At 34.2% G+C, this 23,266-nt stretch overlaps 1 protein-coding gene across 1 annotated transcript in view; it reads right to left on the bottom strand.

Annotated features, from left to right (window-relative positions):
- Nucleotides 1-2,749: 2,749 nt before the first annotated feature.
- Nucleotides 2,750-23,266, bottom strand: part of CIR1 (corepressor interacting with RBPJ, CIR1) — a 36,182-nt gene continuing 15,665 nt past the window's right edge. Inside the window, exons 8-10 of the mRNA XM_045558940.1 lie at nucleotides 6,075-6,181; nucleotides 5,115-5,200; nucleotides 2,750-3,791 (exon numbers count right to left, since the gene is read on the bottom strand). Of these exons, the coding sequence (XP_045414896.1) occupies nucleotides 3,071-3,791; nucleotides 5,115-5,200; nucleotides 6,075-6,181 (914 nt within the window). The 3' untranslated portion in view covers nucleotides 2,750-3,070. The remainder of the gene's footprint in view (nucleotides 3,792-5,114; nucleotides 5,201-6,074; nucleotides 6,182-23,266) is intronic.

Here is a 23,266-nt window from a genome sequence, read left to right as displayed (position 1 = left end):
CACTATGCTGCAGCAACCTCTGCCTATTTTGGCATTTATTAAAAGAAATTATGATTAATTTACCACATAGACATTCAGATAAACAAGTCCTAACCCAGCAACTTGATCTTTTCTGGCCATTTGTAAATCGACAGCACCTCCTACAGGAATTAATTCGCTAGTGTTATGTTAAATGTCTGGATAGAGGAAGTGTGTGCTGAGCGGAGGAGGGTGGAATGCCCCAAAAGTGTGTCCCATGCCTCTCCTTGCAGTTCCAGGGCCATAGACAAATAAGAAATGCCTAGGTGTACCAAGAGTTCTTTAAAATAACTTCTCTATTAAGGGTAAGAAGAATGACAAATTTCAGTAGACTGGTTTTCTTTAAAAAAAAAAGTCACTGTTGAGGATGTTTGTTTTTTTTTTCTTTTTCTTTTTCTTTTTTCAGCCTAGCTCACAGCAATCTCAAACTCCTGGGCTCAAGCAATCCTTCTGCCTCAGCCTCCCGAGTAGCTGGGACTACAGACATGCGCCACCATGCCCGGCTAGTTTTTTCTATATAGATTTTTAGTTGTCCAGCTAATTTCTTTCCTTTTTTTTTTTTTTTTTTTTTTTAGTAGAGACAGGGTCTTGCTCTTGCTCAGGCTGGTCTCGAACTCCTGAGCTCAAACGATCCTCCTGCCTCAGTCTCGCAGAGTGCTAGCTGTTTGGGTTCTTAAATCATAGATTTATTAAACTTGGAGGATTCTTCTTTGGCTTTCTGTACATAGAGAAATCTCTACACACATTAGACATCCTTTTTATTATGAGGTTTATCTCTGGTTTCTACCTTACATTATCAAAGCAAAAGTAGAATTAGATGCTAATATTTTTATTTAAAAAAACACTTTCAATTATTTTACCCCGTATCATTTAAAATATTACCCCATAATATTTAAAGCTGTTTGTTACCATGTTATGGTTGTGCGTGAAAATGCTTCCCTTCTGTTTTTAAGTTCACAAGTTAGAATGCTCCTCATTAGGGCTGTCGAGCACCCTTGGGTGACCACGGCTGACAGCAAAACAGCAAATCAACATCTTCCACGACTACATGAAAATTTTTCTCAGAATTAGATGTGTAAGAATATTAGGGCTTTTGATGTACTTCATAATTCCTCAATCTTAACAATGAAGGATAATTAAATCAGAGACTTAAAAAAAAATTCTTATGGCCACTTTATAAAGTTAAAAGTCAACCACACTTTTGTGAAAGTCAAATGAAAAAAGTGTAGGAAATGAAAACATTTAATTCATTTTGAATTACAGGATGCATTTCAACATTTTTCTTCATGAACACTATATTGCTTCAGAAACTCTTTAAGGCAGTTAAGTATTGCATAGGTTTTGACATGATAAAAATTATAAAGTCTAAAAAGGTGTAAGGGAGAAAATAATCACTGCAACACTGATGAACTCAAGGTGTAAATTAGCAGTCTTTATCAATTTCAAATGCATGAAAGCTTTTTTTTTTAACAGAAGGAAACGGATCTTTGAGGTACACTGTAAGTTATTAAAGAATACTGTAGAAGGAATTCAAGTTCCTCCCTCCTCCAACTCTCTTAAAAAGCTAAATAATCAAAGGGTTGCTTACACCTTTATTTAGCGTCTCTTAAATCAGGGGACATTTGTTATGTGTGTACATAGACAAGGCAAAGACTATGTGGAGTGATTTTACTTAACTCTACTTTCTCACAGAATTTGTGAAATTGTGATTGCCAACTATCAAAATCATCTAATATTTCGTTTGTTATTAAATAACAGATGTTTTAAAAATATTGAACCCTGATAACAAAAATATTTGTGTCCATGATGTGAAGTATGTTTTTGGGAATTTCATGTTACCTGTAAGTTGTACTAATTTTTTCTATAGTTTTTCTTTACCACATCTTTTGAAACACATGGGAATATTTGTAGCTAAATTTAAATATGCCTTATACTCATGAAACATATCAAAATGGTTTGCATTGTTTCGCTTGTGACATTATACAAATGCTTAGCCTTTTGAAGTAAAATCTTTAATAGCTGTACGCCAGTAGTAGTAGTAGAGAGGCCGTTTGTGGTAGGCAGAATAATGGTCCCTCAAAGATGTATTAATAAATGGCCTAACCTCTGGAACCTGTGAATATGTTACATTACATGGAAAAGGGGAATTAAGGTTGCAGATAGAATTAAGGTTGCTAATCAGTTGATCTTAAAATAGGGAGATTATTGCAGGATTCTTCAGGTGGGCACAATGTAATCACAAGGGGCCTTAAAACTGGAAGAGATGCAGAATGTCAAAGCGTCAGAGTGATTAGATGTGAGGAGGACTTGACTCCCCTTTGTTAGCTTTGAAATGGAGGAAGGGGGCCAGGAGACAAGGAACGCAGGTGGCATCTAGACGCTGGAATAGGTGAGCAAACATATTTTTCCCTAGAGCCTCCAGAAGGAACACAGTCCTGCTGACACCTTGATTCTAGCCCAGTGAGACTCATGTCAGATTCTGATCTCTAGAACTGTTAAAATGATACATGTAGGTTGTTTTAAGTTTGAGGTAATTTGTATGGCAGCACAGAAAACTAATACCTCATCCAAATATAAATAGCTTACTCTGTAGAATGAAGCACCTAAAGGAAGTTTAAAAGTCTAAAAGAGATATTAATCAATCTATTGTTTAATTCATACTAGTGAATTTCAACAATGATTATTAGACTTTGCTTCAAATTTGAATTGGAAAAAAAAGAAAATTAAATTATACCCATTCAATGTACTGTCATTCTTTTAATGATGTTTCAGAACAAAGAAAATGTCACAGAGTTATATGCAGTTTTTATCTGGTACAGGGCACAAGAAACAGTTACCAACAGAAAATATTTCTATAGGCCCAAAATAGATTACTTACAAATATTTGTAAAATTCATTCTTACGTTACTCATGTACTTTTCTACTTAAAATGACAGAGATGAAAAATTAAAATAGAGCTTTTTTATTAGAAAGACAATAGTACATAATTTAGCCCTTGCTAAAAAAAAAGTATTCAATAAGAAGTGGAGATATTTTTATTCCCAGGTAACTGTCACATACAGTCTCTCTTTATTCTCTCTCTACTTCTGCTTCGTTCTCTTTGTGTCACTTTAGTATACTTATCTCCTGAGTGCTCTCTGTGCATTTTTTCCCCTCTGTATGTATCTGTGCCACGGCTTCTGGTGTCATTACTTCTATTCCGCTCTTCGCTGGGACTTCGCTGTGGCCGTTTTCTTATCTCCCTTTTCTTATAACTAGCAGGACTTCGGCTCCGGCTTCTCCTACTCTGCTCATCCCTGTTGCGGCTTCTACTGCTCCCCTCATTTCTTTCAGATCCTCTCTTCTCTGGGCTATGATTACGGCTTCTGGACTTTTTATCAGAATCAGAATGGCTCCATTTGCTGTTCTCCCAAGAACTTTCTTGTTTTAAAAACCTAGGCTTTTCCTTGTTACTGTGACTGCTAGAAAGTTCTTCATCAAGTTTTCTCTTCTTAGACTTATTCTTCTCTTCAGAATCACTGTTGTTATGCCCTGAACACTTGTTTTTCTTTCTTTTCTTCTTTTCCGTTTTTTTTGACTTGTTGTCACTCTCACTCTCACTACTGCTTTCTGAAGTCTCTGATGAGGAAGAGGAGGATGAGGAGGATGAAGAGGAAGAGGAGGAGGATGATTTGCTTTTATGTTTCTTGTGTTTACTTCTACTCTTCTGAAACTTTTTCTTCTTTCTATCTTTTTTCTTTTTCTTTTTTTTCTTCTCAAGTCGATCCAATTTCCTGTAGTTGGGAAAAAGATAGTAACAGACTGTGAAAAATAGTCCTTTAACTAACTATAACATTATGAACAGACAATATATTTTCTTAGAAGCTATTAAAATAGTATCTACATATGAACACATTTACTTTATTAAATGACAAACCATTTTCTTCCTTTTAAATTATTCAAGGCATGTATACAGTAAGTTTAAATTAAAAAATTAAACACATTAACCCAATTCTCTGACTATATTTCATCAATAGTAATGACTATTTAAAAAAAAAAATTAGCCAGGTGCAATGGCTTATCACTTGAGCCCAGGAGTTCAAGTTCAGTCTGGGCAATGTAGTAAGACTCCATCTCTAAAATATACAAATTAATTAAAATTTTAAAAAATTCTGAGTCAGAATTTGAAATTATATAGCACTCTAAATAAATGGTCATTCTGATCTAAAGAAAACCTGTGAAAGGTGAGTAACATCAGTTGGATCTACTATACACTCAAATATATAGCTAAAATCAGATGAAAAATTAATTTTACATATGTACTATTTTAAAGCATGGAAATATTAATCAACATTACATTATCAAAATTCAAGAGTATAGTCTCCAGAAATTCTGAATAAGAATATACTTTAAAATTTTGGCACTCTTTTTTTGCTTTTTAAAATAATGTAATTACACACTAGTTTTCAACAATTTGTTTAGTTTTATAAATAATTAGGACAATTCTGTTAAGGTATTCTGAATTCCTAAAGAGTATTTCACATTCTCAGAGTAACCTGTTTATATGATATGTCTGAGTTACTCTGAAAATAGAACTCTGGGTTCTGTCCAGCCATTCTCAAAACTACACATACTGAAAACATCATGAGCTCCCTCTATTGGACTCAGCAGACATTTTTTGGGTTCTTTAATCCAGAGGCAGTCTGTTTAACAAAATTCATATTTACCTCAAATTTAAGCATTCTTTGTGCACCCCTCATAAAATTTTACAAAATGTAAAAAAAAAAAAAAAAATACACGGCCAAAAATGTTTCCTAAGTACAAACTGTACAGAGACAAATCTATTATGAAAAGTAAAGCTACAAATAAGTCTATTTCCAAATTAAGTGTTCTGAAAAGTGCAATAGTTTTGTGGTATAATCTAAGTATACAATCTTAAACTCATTTTCATATTACTGAAAAGAAATATAAAATTGTATTACTATAGCTGAAGAATAAATCAATAGATATGATGCATGGTTTAAGTGCCTTCATGAGTTCTTAGGATCAGAATTGAATATAATACTAAGATGAAACAAAGAAAAAATAAATCTATTAAGTATATACTTTCAAATTACCTGAGAAGTTTCTGTTTTTGTTTGGTTGTTAGTGACTTTAAAAATTCAACTTCTGGATCTTCTTCACCCTCACTTGCAACATACTCCTGAGTCAACAAAAATATCATTAAATTGCTAGATTTCAAGACAAGTTAGTTAACAGATAGGAAAGAAAACATTTATAAATAAGATGTTTTGTATTAGGGGCAGTAGATGAATATGATATTTTGGATTGGGAGGCGGGAAGGAATTAACCATTGTTTTGTAGTCTACCTGCCCGGGAGGATCATAATAGACTAAGAGGTTAACATGACTGCTTTGCCAGCACTGGGAAACTTTATCAGGAAGAGGACAACAGAGAAACATTAATAAAACATTTATGCGACAGTTTCCACTCTCTATCACGTGAATTTAAACACTTCACAGTTTAAATATTTTATTTTTAACTTAATAATATATAGAAAACAAGAAGATCATAAACCTTACAGGAAGGTCAAAATATCCACAATTTTAGCTTTTATTATTTCAATAATACGTTATCAAACATATGATAATATAGCCTTTCAAACACATTTTCTGGATTTATATACAGTTTAATAAGTTAAAGAAGTTTAAAATGTTTTCTATGATTTTTAGGGGTTCATTTTTATATACTTCTTCCCATTCATTCTATTTAATGTCACCTCAGAGGCATGTTAACAGGAAGAAGAAAACAACAACCTTATCAGTTGTTCAGTTAAATGTTGTATCCACATAAACCCAGAGGAGCAGTTTCATTTATTAAAATATAGGTTTACAAACAATTTCTCATTTACGTTAAAATAATAAAGAAGCAAAATCAAAATACATTTTGGGCATTTTCTTTGCTCTATCTTACTTTCCTATGGATATATGCATATTGGAAAACATTAAGTAGCAATTCACAAGCAATCACATTTAGATTTATAGACATTTTCAGCTTACTGATAAAAAGATCATTACCTGTGATGGATCATTTGCGGTCAAGTTTCTCCCCAGTACATTTCGTTTCAGTGCAAACCCACTGTTTCTCATCTCCGCTATTAGCTCCGAGGGGTGCATCGATGGCCCTGTTCAAAAAAATCACAGTTTGAATGTATCATTTATATCTCTCTACCTTTTTCGGACTCCACAGTAGGAATGCAGTTGAAGCTTTGTTAAGTAAAATCACAGCTAAATCAACTCAATAATCTTCTGCTGAGCAAATAATCAGATATGATTTTCTAAAACAGCAGTCTGGAGATTCAGAATAGAAAATAATTGCATTTTTCTTTACGTGCAAGGGGAGTCTCTTCTTATGTAACTTTGTCATACTGAAAAAGATATATTTGTATTTTGTCTGGTTGGCAGTTTTTAGTATAAAATCAAAGCAAAATGATAAAAAAACTACAATTAAATTTTTGATAGTTACTCTCTAAGAGTTCATTTAAAAGAAATACTTTTAAAAGTATATAAGCAATTTATTATTCTAGTTTCCAATTCAAAATCCATCAAGCTTATTTATCAAATACCAATACTGAATACATTGCCATGTGACTGCTAATCATCAACACATACACACATACACCCCCCGCCCTGTGAGTAACCATCAAGTACTTTAGTTAATCTTGCTTATATACATAGCCAGATTTTGAAATGCCTAGTTAATTAGTTTGAGGTTGATGACAGGCAATTTTAGGCTTGCTATAGGTGTGTATGTTTTATGTTTTTCACAAGCTGACGCCACTGTTGTAAAATCCCAAACTGAAAAGTGAGCTTCTTTTTGGTTCCCAAATATGAAATAACAATAGATAAATTTTTAAAAAATGTATTTTAAGGTCTGTCCCCTTCCCTCAAACATAAGGTTTATGGTTTTTTTTGTTGTTTTTTTTTTTAACCACTAGAATTAATAAAGAAGTTTATCAGGGTCACTAAATACAACGTTCACATAGCAAAATCAATGGTACTTTAGTATTATTTTTTTTTCTATTTCTGCATATTATGGGGGTACAAATGTTTAGGTTACGTATGTGGCCCTTCCGCCGCCTTTTGGTTATTTTCATTTCATTTTGTTTTCTCTGCAGGTAGCACACTAATGATAACATTTCATGGCAGCTATTTAAAGTTTCTATCCTAAATCATCTACATCAGCTTAAATGAATTACCCTAGGTGATGTATCTGCACTATAAGGAAGAATGAGACAGTTACTGCTGACAAGAAGTAAGGGAGAGTGGGGATAGAGAAACAATCAGACACAAATTTTCTAGTTTGCTGATGACTTTGTCTATTTCTTTTTACTGTTTTATTTTTCCACTTATTTGCATGTTCACCTGCCTGTTACCATGGTAAGCAAAAGACAATCAATTCAAATCTGTTTACTTGTCAACAGCAGCTTTTGTAAAAAATTTGGTGGGAAAAGTTCAGGTGTAAGTTAATATCTTTTATTGAGTTCTCTGGGCTTTACCATTCTATTCAAATTATCAAGAACAACTAAAAGTTTGTTCTAAGTATTAGGGAGATGACAGGAAAAAACTGCCTATTAATGGAATATGGGAGGAATTATTAATGATGTGATGCTTTATTAGGGAAAGAAAGCCTTATTTAAAAATAAAACAAAATCACCATAAAGCAGCACCTTTATTTCATTATATTATTTTAAAACAATAGAAGATTGATTTGATTTTTCTTCTGTACAAGGCATTTAATTCCTATGGATTACTTTAATGACCCTTTAATTACTCAATTTCATTGCTAACATTGATAATAAAATCTTAAATAAAATTAGATTTTAAATGTTAATACTGGTTGCCTCTAAAAGGCATAAACGTGCTCATATAATTAATGGCTTTAAATGAGTAACAGAATGTTCATTTTGGTGGCTTCTCAAATTTCACATGTAAAAACATAATTTTGTAAAGTAGAAAATGTTTCTTCTTAAGTGTCAAAACTACATATCCTTGTTAATAATTTTATTATATGACAAAAGAATTCAAACAGCAAACATGCTAAGAATTAGGATAGAAAGCACCCCAGTAAAAGGTCAAAGAGCTTAGCCAATTGCTGGAGGTTATACTAATTTCATCAGTTTTCCATCACAAGATGGGTAATTTATTTTTATTTATTTATTTTTTTTGAGACAGAGTCATGCACTGTCTCCCACGCTAGAGTGCAGTAGTGTCATCATAGCTCACTGCAACCTCAAACTCCTGGGCTCAAGTGATCCTCCTGCTTCAGCCTCCAAAGTAGCTAGGACTAGAGGTACATGCCACCAAGCCCTGCTATTTTTAGTAGAGATGGAGTCTTGCTCTTGCTCAGGCTAGTCTCGAACTCCTGGCCTCAAGTGATTCTCACAAAGATGAGTAATTTTAATAAAATGTTTTAGAAAACATGCCTTCTTTACAGTACTTCCAACAAACTCAAGAAATGATCTCTTTCCCTATTGTTACAGAGATTACAAAACAAACATTTTTCTTCTAAAGGCATTTATATTTCTCTAAAACCCTCAATGAACTATTTGTATAGTACAGAAACTTATTATAGTAACTTCACATTGTAAGACTTAAATACAGTACTAGTGAAGTATCTGACAAAGAGTACTCAATAAATAGTAATTATTTTTACCATTAGATATACAACTTTCATGAATATTTTATATCTTCATAATTTAAAAAAATGCTTTTAATAGTAATATTTTCCAAAATCCAATCTTATTCACATATTTTTGTACTTAAGCCTTCTCCTATTATCAAGAGTTCTGGGCTTAAACTTCTGGGTTTAGGAAATTTGACAAGTCAGGTTGAATGAAGATATATTTAGTAAATATCTTCATCCTTTCATGTCACTGTGACAGTGGCTATGTAGAGTTAAATTGATAGAAATGATCCCAGCTCTCTGAGAACTCAAAATTTAGTTGACATGTTCAAATGCAAAATAACTACTTTTATGTATGGTGTTTTAAAATTTTAAATCAGCTGCAGCTGGGTCTTAAGAATGTTTGGCTTACTCTTAAATTTACTATTACAGAATAATTCTAGAGAATTCAGAAAAAGGGCATTTGTTCTAAAATGCAGGCTTGTGAGGGCTCCTCTCCAGATCATCTCACCTAAGCTAGGCTAAGCCTCCACAGCGTGAAAACCAATGTTCCAACTTAGAAAAGCAAGTCCACCAAAGAAACTGCTATAAACATTTGTTTATTCTGCAAACTTTCCTTGCTCTGATATGGATAAGTATCAAAATACCAGTTGTCACAATGGTGTTCAGTTCCATGTCCCGATTAGACCCAGACTATTTTCTCTATTAGAAAAATACCATGAAATCAGTGTCTCACGAAAGAAAAATTTCCCAGGTGAATTATGTTGTACAAAATTATGTATGTAAAAGGCTTAATCTACTCATTAAGAGGATTTATTTTTATAGAACTAAACAAAAACAATGAAAGGTTAAAAAAATGTTTTCTAGTAAAACAGGTATTTCATTAGAGAATAATAAATGATATCAAAAGTCCTGAGGAAAAGCCATATAAATGACCCTACAATTAAAGGATAGCAGTCCCAGGTGAATGCCAAAGATGGCACAGGAAGGGGACTAATGCTGAAGGCCAAAGACACTTGTTGCATTTAACTGCCAACACTAAGTCCACTTGTTCTTCCCAAGGGCAGATGAATCTTCCATTCAAAGTTCATCATTCTTTACAAACAATGCATTATCATCTACAATTTTACAGTATTAAAAGGGAGAAGAGAGAGCAGTGAGTTGTAGGTTAGGTAAGGCTTAATTAGAAATGTCTTTCCCTCCTTCCCCCAAATTTAACACATTAACCTACTGGATGCTGTTGTTTGCTGAAACCAAATTGCTATTCATAAAGTGAATATAGTTTTGCTTGCTATTACAGCGGTGATCTATTTTTCTCCCTTCCCATTATATGTGTGTGTGCGTGCTTGTTTTAATTTAATTTTACACTATGGAAAATTTCAAACCTATATCACACAGCTTCAACAATATTTTGCTATTCTTGTTTTATCCATTACCTCCAACTTTCTTTATTTTTGATAGAGTATTTTAAATAAAATCTCAGATTATCACTTTGGTATGAAGTCACTAGCAAATAAGGACTAGTTCTTAAAACCATTAAGACCTTTATTATACCTATCAATGTTGGTAATTTAAAAATATCTAATATTCAGTCAACATTTAGATTTCTCCAATTGTCTCGAAAGTATTCTGTTACAGTTGGTTTATTCAGATTAGGATCCAAACAAGGTCCACACATTGCACTTGGTTTATAGATCTCTGAAGTCTCTTTTAATCTAAAAAATTTACCCACCTTTCCCCCTACAAATGCTATTGATTTGTGGAAGAAAATGGGTAATATGTTCTGTAGCTTTCTCACATTCTGGATAGAACATTTAACATATTCTTCTAGTTCTCGTATTTCCTGTATTATTGGTAGCTAAATTCTCAAGGCTTATTATTAAATTATTTTGGTACTTTATACCACATCCTTTGGGGAAATATACAGAAAGTCTTCTAAAGGTTGGATTCAGAAAAATGACAGCTGAAAACAAATTTCTGGCTAATGAAAACACATTTCTACCCAAAGAAAAAGGCTGAGACTCCTACCTGATATGTTCTTGTAACCACTTTCATTATGTATTTATTGCAGTCACAGTAACAGTAGTATAACCTTAAACCCCAAACATTATCACCAATATATGATTTTTCAATGAAAGTACAACCTTCTGTCCTTTTTTCTTTCCAAAAGTTAAATTGACTATATCTAGTGAATAAGGCAGTCCCTGTCACTAAATGTAAAAAGGATAACTAGCGACACTAGTACAGCATGTGATCAAGAGGGAGATCTGTGTCTAGTGGGAATTATCAAGAATTACCTTATACTTATATTTTATTCCTAATATTACTATAACCTTCCTACTTTTAAAAAAGCTTATAGAAAGTTATCTTTAAAAAAAACTAAAAAAAGGGGCACAGTAGGAACATGCAGCATAAGACCCAGGAAAAAAGTGAACAAAGCTATTAATAAAGTGTGTGGGTGATTTTTATTTATATAGATGAGAATGTTTTATGTATGATTTTCTAAAGGTTATGCAAGAACCATTTGTACTGAATTGTAATAAAACTGTTCCATACTGGGAATTTTCCTGACACATTGCCAGTTTGTCTGAGTGGAGGCTGGAAACAATAGGGTTTCTTATGCCCTTATCCCAAGTTCATATTGAAGACAGCTAACTCATCTCTATTAAAACACACAATGTAAAGAAAAAATTAAACATTTCATTTTAGTCTATGTGTCTGGAAAATACATAAAGGCAAGGAAATGTGAAACTGTCCTTATTGTATACTAATAAAAATCAGCTTATTAAAAACAACCTTGCCTTACAGAATCAATATAAAGACATGACATATACTTACGTCTTCATTACTTATATTTTCAACTTATATATATTTTAATGATGATACATCCAGCAATAATAAAGTTAATTCATAGCCTTAGAGGACTAAGGAAAGTGATTTGTGTTGTGATGAATATTAAGTATTAGAAGTTAGCATCATGTCTTCAATAAGTTGTGGGAACACGAATGCTCTTGAAAAGTTATGCATCCATGAACCTCAAAAACATGTTGAATCAAAGAAGTCAGGCCTGGTACAGTGGCTCACGCCTGTAATCCCAGCACTTTGGGAGGCAGAGGTGGCAGGACTGCTTGAGGCCAGGAGTTCAACACCAGCCTGGGCAACATAGTGAGACCCCATCTCTTAAAAAAAAAATTAGCTGGGTGTGGTGGCATACACCTGTAGTCCCAAACTACTCTCTGGAGGCTGAGGCAGGAGGATTGCTCCTTGCCACTGTACTCTAGCCTGAAAAACAGAGGAATACCCTGTCTCGGGGCGGGGGCGTCCGGGAGGGGGGAAATCAGAGACAAAAGAGTACATACTGTATGATTTCATTTATATGAAGTTCAAGAACAGGCAAAATTAATATATGGGATTAGAAATTAGAAAAGTGGTTGTGGGAGGAAGCAACAGACTGGAAAGAGACAGAAGGGCATTTTTAAGGGTGAAGGCAATGCTTTATATCCTATCAGGGATGTTGGTTATCCAGATGTATACATTTGTCAAACTCTATACCTAAGACCAGTGCGTTTTACTTAAAAAAAAAAAAAAAAAAAGTTACACATGATATTTTAAATCAGTCAACAGTAATTACTGAGCAACTGTGGTACTACAGACCAGCAGTTCCCAACCTTTTTGGCACCAGGAAAAACAATTTTCGTGGAAGAAAATTTTTACATGGACCTGGGGTTGAGGGGGCTGGGGGTGCGGGCTGGAGCTCAGGCAGTGATTCACAGCCTGGTTCCTAACACGCCACGGCCAGGGGTTGGGGACCGCAGCTATAGACTCTCATTATATCTACACATCATATATCTAACTATGAGGAGAGCCCTGCATTGGGAATTTGAACTTATACGTCCCTAGTATATAACATAGAAAATGATTTTAAAAATCACTGTGTATTATTGCGAGAACTTGGTTTTTGCCTTCAGGTTTATAATATTTTTGGGAAAATTAGTTCAGAAGAAAAACAAATTGTAAATTTGTATTACAAGATATATTCAGAAGAGATGTTAAACAGTACTTCTTAGAATAGTTAGCAAAGCCTTTTCTTTCTTTCAGTTACTCACTGAACCAGTGAGAGGAACACGAAGGTTCACGTTAAGTTCATTAAGTACGATTTGGGTAGAAGAATTAATATTTACTAGGTGGACTAAATTTTACTCATTCTCCTTTTCCCAGGTAATCAGAAGCTAATTTCCTTTACTCGAAACTGGCAGACCTTGAGCAGATGAAATGATGGTAATAGGAAGAATCATGTAAAAGAGAGTTATGACTGTGATGGGAGAATCATAATACTCCTTTGAGATTATGGGAAGTGTAGCCTCCACTAGTCCCACACATGCCTTTAACACAGGGCTGAGCATTTACTGACAGGACAAGATTGTAATTAATTTGTTCAAGTCAATGGAATTCAAGGAACAGCCACTCTAACAACAAATTTAATCACTAAATTATAATAGTGCATATAAATAGGTTGAAATAACTTAACCACTGGTAATCACTTAAAATAAAATAGCCAAAATTTAAAAGTATTACTGAAGAGCATCATTTTGATCCTTGAAGCACTCTGACTGAACAAGTTTTACTGAAAAATCTCTTTAATAGGTCAGTATTTCTTTTCAGCTAACTTGCCTCCTCTTGCATAAAAATTTTTTAACATAAAATCATCTACATATTATAAACCAGAGAAATATAATCAACTACAATAGAGCACAATCAACTACATATTATATAGGAGAGCAATGCTGCCCAACTTCACTTTTTTATTTTGAGGTCAATTCTTTTTTATTAGTTTCTGTATCTGCCTATTTTAGGAGTTTAGCTTTAATGAGATTCTGGTAATACAAATGCTTTTTCTGCAATAGAATTATGTTGGAGGATTTTTAAAAAGTCTGCCGTCAACTGTAGGGCTATCTTAGTAGCTATGTTGGTAGGATTCAACCTTTTCAAGGAGTTGCATAAGGAAACGCCATAGCAGATTCAGGAGTTTATCATCTTTCTATCTATAGAAAATTCCTCCAGCATGCTCCTAGGTGTCCTTCTAGCACAGCTTATGATCAGATAATTATTTTGGTAAATTTCCCAAAGGTGTTCCCAAGCAACAAAAAGGTCTTCAACAAGAAAGGGTGATGAAGAGACAGGGGAACAGCATGTGGGAGCGCCTGTCGTAGAAAACTTATATCAGTACCACAGCGTGGTGTAGCATTCTTCAAAAAACAATTAAACCAAAAGTTAGGGAAAATTAGGCAAGAAAAAGAGCACTGATACAAAAACAAATCTTTGCAACAAGTGTAAAATAAGCTTTTCTTTAAACTATTCATTTTCATATTGTTTAAACGCACTGAAAGACATAGTATAAACAAGATTGGACAGAGGTCCTGAAATATTAATTACCTATGATCATTGTAGCCATTTGTGGTGTGTCTGGAACTCAGACTTAGGCAATATGAAAAAAAAAACAATTCTGTATATGTCTAGTATATCTAGTGACACTATTTTATTTTTGAATTTACTTTTATTCAAATCATGAAATTTGTCAAATTGTATCTAGTCAGTTCCAAATATTTAAAAAATTATAGCTAAGTGAAAAAATTATGGCTAACTATAAATATATAACTTAAACCTAAAAACCCAGAACTCAAATAATTAGTGAATTAATTATCATATTAAAAAATATGAAGCAAAGGTTAACAAATTTGGAGTCCATGTTTATTCACTTTTTGTTGCTTTTATAACTTCTGGGTTTCAGTTCAATATATTAACAGAAAGAGCTTGAAAGTCCCCCTATCCTCACAACAAGAAAAAAGCTGAAAAAACTGAAAGTCAACAGTCTTAGATCCCTCAGAGAACTGAGGTCACAGGGCAAACCACTGCCCTGAAGACTGCAGAGACGAGGATACCGAGAATCACAGCTTACCAGAAGGAGAAACCACTGCTGGAAGCCAACAACTGGTAGGATACTTAAAAGGTAACTGACTAATTGTTGGAGCCTGAGCATGGACCAACTTGAGAGAAAAAAACTCCTATGCCCAACCTCAGTGGGATCCCACACTTTTGTGAGTTTCACTTCCAGGAGCCCCACCAGGTTCTCACTGTGAAGACCAAAGAACAATATCCTCGTGCTTCCCTTCCATCAGTGGGAAGGGAAAAATAACCATTTTGAAATATGACTAGAGCATTTTGTTGTCCTTAACAAATGCTTATTCTCAAGAGTGATTATTTTATTGGAGCCTAACCTACATGGAAAAATAAAGCAGAAAAGGGTGGGGAAAAAAGCTGAGAAGCACTTGTGAAGGCTACATCCCAGGGACACAGGCTCACTAAAAGACTAAGACCTAATCATAGAATCATAGAATGCTCCCTTTTCCCCTACACCTTATCACCACATCAAGAGGGCTCCTGTATAATATCAGGGGATTACAAACGAAAGAACTGCAAGGCGCAGACTCTTAGTATTAAAGAAGGAATCTCTTGGGAAACCCAAAAAGAATAGACAAAAACAAGGATATTACAGGAAATTTTAGCCTCTGACATCTACAGCTACAGCAAACAGTAAACATAGCCTAACGCCTAGCCAGATAAACATATTAAAACCTCACACTAAAGGCCTATTTACCTTAGTTCCTCTTATCCCAAATACACCATGTCTGGCTTTCAACAAAAATTATAAGGCACACTAAAAAAACCAAAAACTAGTCTGAAGAGAAAATCAAGCATCAGAACCAGACTCAGATATGGCAGAAATTCTGGAATTATCAGACTGGGAATTTAAAATAACTAAAATATGCTAAGGGCTCAAATCGAAAAAGTAGACAACATGCAAGAATAGATGGGTAATGTAAGCAGAGAGATGTAAACTCTAAGAAAGAATCAAAAGGAAATGATAGAAATCAAAAACACTAACAGAAATGAAGAATGCCTCTGAAAGGTTCATCAGCAGGAAAGATCAGTGAGCTTTAAGATATGTCAACAGGAACTCCCCAAACTGAAAAGAGGAAAAGAAAAGAAAAAGAATACCGAAGAACTCTGGGATAATCACAAAAGAATGCCTCTGAAAGGTTCATCAGCAGGAAAGATCAGTGAGCTTTAAGATATGTCAACAGGAACTCCCCAAACTGAAAAGAGGAAAAGAAAAGAAAAAGAATACCGAAGAACTCTGGGATAATCACAAAAGGTATGACACATGCATAATGGAAATACCAGAAGAACAGAAAGAGAAAGGAATGGAAGAAATATTTGAAATAACAATGGCCAAGAATTTTCCAAAACCAATGATAATATACCAAGAGTTATAAACCACAAATCCAGAGCTCAGAGAACACCAAGCAGGATAAATACCAAAAAATCTATATCCTAAGATCATATTCGAACTGCAGAAAATCAAAGATGAAAGGCCAGGCATGGTGCCTCATGCCTGTCATCCTAGTACTTTGGGAGGCCGAGGATTGCTTGAGGCCAGGAGTTCAAGATTAACCTGAGCACGAGTGAGACTCAGTCTCTACAAAAAAATAGAAAAATCAGCTGGGCGTGGTGGCATCACCTGTAGTCCCAGCTGCTTGGGAGGCTGAGGCAGGATGATCGCTTGAGCCCAGGAGTTTGAGGTTGCAGTGAGCTATAATGATGCCACTGCACTCCAGCCCAGGCTAGAGCAAGACCCTCTCCCAAAAAACCAAACAAACAAAAAAAACAAAGATGAAGAGATTTAATATCTGGTGAAATTATCCTTCAAAAGTGAAGGCAGGATAAAGACCTTCTCAGACAAATAAAAATTGAGGAATGTGTTGCCACTAGACCTGCCTTTCAGGAAATATTAAAAATATTAAAAGTTCTTCAGAGAGAAAGTAAAATGACATATGTCAGAAACTCAGATCTACATAAAGAGAGGAAGAGTATTTGAGAAATAAATGAAGGTAAAATAAAACCTTTTATTTTTCATATTCTTAATTGATCTAAAAGATAACTGTTTATTTAAAATAATAATACCAGAGATGGGACAGAGACAAGATGATCAGAATCATCAACTGTAGATGAATAGCAATTGTCTGAAATTGAAAACCTCCCTTTAAAAGCTCTGTATTTCTGCTTATTATTAGGATGATGGCATTATAGACAAGAGTCTCCATCCTCCTGATTTGCCTGAAAATTAATAAATTCCTCTTTCCTTCTCCATAAAATAAAATAATAACACCAATATATCAGATGATTATAGTTTATGGATAAATGAAATGTATGACAGCTATATTATAAAGGATGGGAGGGAGGAATTCAGTTACATAACAGAAATTGAGTTACTCTATTATAAGGTACATGCACCAACCATGAAATTGTATAGTGTTGTCTGAAAGTAGCCTTAGATTATTTGTAAATGCATAATGGAAATTCTAGGGCAACCACTAAAAAAATTTTTAAACGAAGTATAATTGATATGCTAAGAGGAAAGAAAATGGAATCAATTAAATGCTCAATTAAAACTAAGAAAGCAGAAGATCGACAAAAGTGAAACAAAAACCAAGGGCAAGGAAAACAGTTACAAATATGGTAGATATTAATCCAACTATATCAATCATCACTTTTAATATGAATGGTCTTAAGACATGAATTAAAAGACAGTGACTATTTGGGTATATTAAAAAACAAGACCCAAATATATGCTGTCCATAAGAAACCCACTTTAAATATAAAGACACAGACAGATTAAAAACAAAAGGATGGAGAAAGATATACAATGCTAACACTGATCAAATAAAGCTGGAGTATGTATATGAACATCAGACAAGCAGATTTCAGAGCGAGGAAAATTATCAAGGATAGACAGAGGGATTACATATATCATAAAGGGGTCAATTCTCCAAGAAGATGTAACAATCCCAAATATGTACATGTTTAACAACAGAGCATCAAAATATGTGGGGCAAAAACTGATAGAAATGTTTTCAGAAATATATAAATCCACTATTATAGTTGGAGACTTCAACACCCCTCTATCAGTAATTGACAGATGCAGCAAGCAGAAAATCAGCAGGCTATAGTTGAACTGAATAGCCCCCATCCATCAACTGGATATAGTTGACATTATAGAATATTTACTTCAACTAACAGCAGCAGAATATATATTCTTCTCATGGCTGAACAGAACATTCACCAAACAGATCACATTCTGGGCCATATGACACACCCTAACAAATGTAAAAGGATAGAAATCATACAAAGTATGCTCTCAGACCATAATGGAATTAAACTAGAAATCAGTAACAGAAAGATAGCTGGAAAATTCCCAAATACCTGGAGATTAAACAACGTACTTCTAAACAATACATGGATCAAAGAAGCCTTGAGAGAAGGTAAAAAATATTTTGAATAAAAGAAAATGAAAATAAAACTGCTGTATAATAATTTGGCTGGCCTTAGTCCCTAGAGCTCTTGGGTTACTAGGTGCATTGGCAGTGAGCAGTATTATTTTGAAAAGAATTTCTTCTGAGCAGTAAGTCTCCACAATGGATTTAAAATATTCAGTAAACCACACTGTCAACAGATGTATCATCCAATCTTTGTCAATGATGCTAAATCTTCCAGATAACTTGTTGCAGCTTCTACATGAGCCCTTGCTGCTTCACCTTGCACTTTTATGTTATGGAGACAGCTTCTTCCCTTAAACCTCATGAACCAACCTCTGCTGGCTTCCAACTTTTCTTCTGCAGCTTCCTCACTTCTCTTAGCCTTCACAGTATTGAAGAGCATTAACGGCTTGCTCTGGATTAGCCTTTGGCTTAAGGGAATGTCGTGGCTGGCTTGATCTTCTATTCAGACCACTAAAACTTTCTCCATCTCAGCAATAAGGCTGTTTTACTTTCTTATCATTTGTGTGTTCAGTGGAGGAGCACTTTTAATTTTCTTCAAGAACTTTTCCTTTGCATTCACAACTTGGCTAACTGTTTGGGCAAGAGGCCTAGCTTTCAGCCTATCTTGGCTTTTGATATGCCTTCCTCACTAAGCTTAATCATTTCTAGCTTTTGATTAAAATGAGAGACATATGACTCTTCCTTTCACTCAAACACTTAGAGGCCACTGTAGGATTATTACTTGGCCTAATTTCAATAGGGAACAGGGAGGATTGAGGACAGGGACAGACATAGGGAATGGCCAGTCAGTGGAGCAGCCAGAACACATACAACATTTATCAATTAAGTTCAGCATCTTCTATAGGTGTGGTCTGTGGCATCCTAAAACATTGATACTAGTAACATCAAAGAACATTGATCACAGATCACCATAACAGATATAATAATAATGGAAAAGTATGAAAGATTACAAGAATTATCAAAAATGTGACCCAGAGACACAAAGTGAGCACATGCTGTTGGAAAACTGCTGCCGAAAGACTTGTTCTACCCAGGGTTACCACAAACCTTCAACTTGTAAACAACGTAGTATCTGCAAAGTGCAATAAAGTAAAGCATGATAAAACAAGATATGACTATATTGGGGTTTTAGGGATGCTTCATCCACTTTCATTGCTGCTACAGAGTTGAATTCAATAGTGGGCGCAATGGGTGACGGAGAAGGAGGGCTGGCACCATCCACTGGAAGTACATCAGCAACTGCAGATCTAGCTCTCCTACAGAGTAACTCTTTAGTGTTACCTGTTTGCTTCCTGAAGAGAGAAATCTGAAATTCAAACATGGAAAGATGTGCAAATCTCTATTTATCTAGGGAAAAGAGGAATTTAATAAATAGAATTTTACTTTATATTTTTTTCAGACAAGCTGATTAATATTAATCTGTTTTATGGGTACCTATGCATAAACTCTTATCCCATTGTGGACAGGAATGTTTAATTATTATAAGACTACTCACTCTGCTGTGTGTTTAAGCATCATGGGAAAATATATTTCATGGAAAAAAAGGACTTGGGGAATGGTGGTTTTCATTGTATTAAAATGTGAAATTTAAAGGCAAAGAAGATAGTATTAAAACCACTTTCTTTACCACAGATTGTATGATTCCATCTATATGAAATGTCCAGTATAGGCAAATCCATAGAGATAGAAAGTAGATTAATGGTGGCCTAGGGCTGGGGAGTGTAAGGGCTAAGGGGTATGGGGCTTCTTTTTTGGGTAATGAAAATGTTCTAAAATTGACTGTGATGATGGATGTATAACTTTGTGACTATATTAAAAGCCATTGAATTGTACACTTCAAATGGATAAACTGTATGTATGTAAATTATAGCTCAATAAAGCTGTTAAAAAAACACTTGTTCTATAGAAATATCCCACTGCAATTTAAAAAAAGGTGTTTAATTTTAATATACATTAAAAACTCAAGAAACTGACAAATGCTAAGAGTCAATGATAAGAATAAGGGCTATAGAGTATAGATAAAAGGCAGGTGGGCTGGCCATTTAATTATATTGTAGTATAAAAATATTTTATAAAAATTCAGCCACTACTGAAGCTTGCAAGTTTTATGTATAATTTTGATATATCTGGAGTGGATGAAAACTTATAAAGTTAAGATGATCTTATCAGAAAAAAAGAGATTCTAAACCAGCTTAGCCCAAAGAAGCATTTTGATTGCCTAATTTAACTTTGTAAAGGAGAAGTAAATCTTATAGCTGGTCTCTGTAAACCTCACAGCTGGAACATTCTAACAGCACCTTGCAGTTTCCAGTGATCAAAGTAAGTTACTTTATATACTAAACTAAGAATTTCATAATAGAAATAATGCAACACCAGGGGGTGCGGTTATCATGAAATAATTACAATCCTGGGAGATTACAGGCACAAGGCTGTCCCCCGGGGGTGTGATTATCCCATGATAACCACATCCACTGAAATTGCCTTATTGCAAAAATAATCTCTATTCACTGGTGAGACATTATTCAATAGGTGATTTTTTTTAAATGAAAAGATTTTTTTTAACTTGAATCAGCAAGTGGATTAGGAAATTGGTCAGTTTATTTTTCATTGCATTCAAATTCAGAATACAACATCATTATTATTTGCTTTCCTATTTGACAGAGTTTTGATTTTGTTTTTGAGAAACCTTTAAGAGTTTTATTAGTTTTAGTTAAGTACCACTGCTAAATTCAAGTCAAAATTTAAAGGCATTAACTGAGCAACACAATTTTAAATAATTTATTTCTACGTACATTTTTAATTCTTCTAAAACCATCTTCATTTAAAAATTTATAAATGTAATTTACCTTTACTGATGGAAATACAGATAAGCAAAAAGATGAAACTCAAAATCTCAGGCAATCCTACCACCCAGACACAATCACTATTAATATTTTAGTCTATTTCCTTCCAATCTTTTTTCTAGAAGTATCTCTCTCGGTCTATATGTCTACCTAAAGATATAAAAAGAAATATAAATGTAACTACTATGTTTTATAAATTGCTTTTTAAATTTGACCAAATGTTGTAGACAACATCTATATTATTAAATCTTTGTATCATTTTAAATAGCTATATAGTACAGTATTTCACTGTAACAATCTTCTATACTTATTCACTTAATATCCTTTCATTAGACAGGTGTTTCTCTCTCTATTATACACAATCCTTTGTGACTAAATCTTTGGACATATATATGATTATTTCCTTAGGGCATATTCATGACTCTGTGATAAGTAAAACAAAATTAAACACACAAACAGAAAAAGTACTATTCTCCCAAATCTTCAATTATTCTTACATATAGCTTAAGCTGATGATTCTCAACCTTGATGGTACATCACAAATAGATCAGTAACTTTTATCATCATACATGGTATCATATAGTGAAAGTCACTAATTTATCATAATTTAATCATAGAGTTCAGTGCCTTCAGATATTCTCAGATAATAAGATAAATGATTTAAGAAATTAAAATACCCTGTGTATTTACCAGTATTTGTTTTCATACTAGGTCAGTTTGAAAGGAAAAACTAGACATAGAAATTTTCCTAACACCTTACTCTATAAAGACTGAGGCAAAGAATTTAGTCTGCTAGTTATTTCTCATCACGAACACAGCTTTTACAACACACCAGTAACTCTTTGCTTTCTTTAGCTGTTCCAATTATTCTGAAAATAAATTTAATATGGGAGTATAAAGAAAAACATTAGCCTTCTGAAGAATATCATTAATATTCAATGTTTGAAAAGGCTGAATCTTAAGCTTTTCCAATTTTAATTAATCACATATTTTAATATTAAAAAAAGAAAATTACCTGTAATTTCACCAAATTAACATAGTAACTATTTTCATTTTTCCATGTTTCCTTCCAGTCCCAATTTATATGCATGTAGTTTTATATTAGAATCATAGTGTAAATTCAGTTAGTATTCTTTAGTTTACTTAACATATCAACTGTTTGCCACCCCCCCCAAGATATTTAGTCTGTTTACAATAGTGAAAAATCAGAAATGATGTTGAAAATGTCTCCCCACCTTTTTTTTCTTTTTAAAAAAAAAGCTCTTTTGTCTACCAAGGAATGTTTACTTTAAAAAACAAAAGCTCCTTCAACACATTACCATCTTTCCTTTTCCTACCATCGTCCTTCCAAAAAGAAATAAACAAAACATGTACACATATACACTCTCACACACACACAACACACACAATATTCTACAGCATCAATTTTGCTTACAACAGTCTTCTCAAACTTTAAGCTAATGAGCATCACCTGTGGGGTAAGAGCCTCAGACTCTTCCTCTCAGAACTCTTATTCAATAGTCCCTCTGGGATAGGGGCTTGGGAACCAGTATTTAAGCAAAATCCTTAAGTGATCCTTTACATTAGGTTAAGTTTGGGAAATGCTGTTTGCAGCATCAGTGGTCAAACTCTTTTTGCCCAACTTTTCTGAGAGCCATTCAAATCTGATTCTACTCATTTAAAGTCATCCAAGTTAAATCTGTGCATGTGTTTTTTTCCTAAGCTTTCTTTTTTGGTCAACCTTTCTTTCTACCTGGCTAAATTTTAATTTTTCAAAGGTCATTTTAGTCCCCTCTCCTCTATTAACTACATAATCTAACAATCAGTTATTCTCTATCAAATAGATTCTTATATATACTCTAATTTTGCAGTCCCCAACCCCCAGACTGCAGACTCGTATTGGTCTGTGGCCTGTTAGGAACTGGGCGACATAGGTGGGCAGGCGAGCTAGCGAGGCTTCTTCTGTATTTGTAGCCGCTCCCCACTGCTCACATCACTGCATAAGCTCTGCTTCCTGTCAGATCAGTGGTGGCATTAGAGTCGCATAGAAGCACGAACCCTACTGTAAACTGTGCATGTGGGGGATCTAGACTGTGCACTCCTTATGAGAATCTAATGTCTGATGATCTGAGGTGGCAGTGAAGCTACTGCTGGGAAATGGCTGCAAACACAGATTATCATTAGCAGAGAGGTTTGACTGCACAATAAATGTAATGTACTTGAATCATCCCCAAACCATTCCCCTCCAATCTCCCCTAACCCCCTACCCCCTGGTCCGTGGAAAAACTGTCTTCCATGAAACCAGCCCCTGGTCTCAAAAAGGTTGGGGATCTACTGCTCTAC

Source organism: Lemur catta, chromosome 8 (assembly GCF_020740605.2).
Source record: "Lemur catta isolate mLemCat1 chromosome 8, mLemCat1.pri, whole genome shotgun sequence".
NCBI classification, from domain to species: Eukaryota; Metazoa; Chordata; class Mammalia; order Primates; family Lemuridae; genus Lemur; species Lemur catta.
Note: the sequence above shows the minus strand (reverse complement) of the source record. Positions and strands in the feature narration are given on the sequence as shown.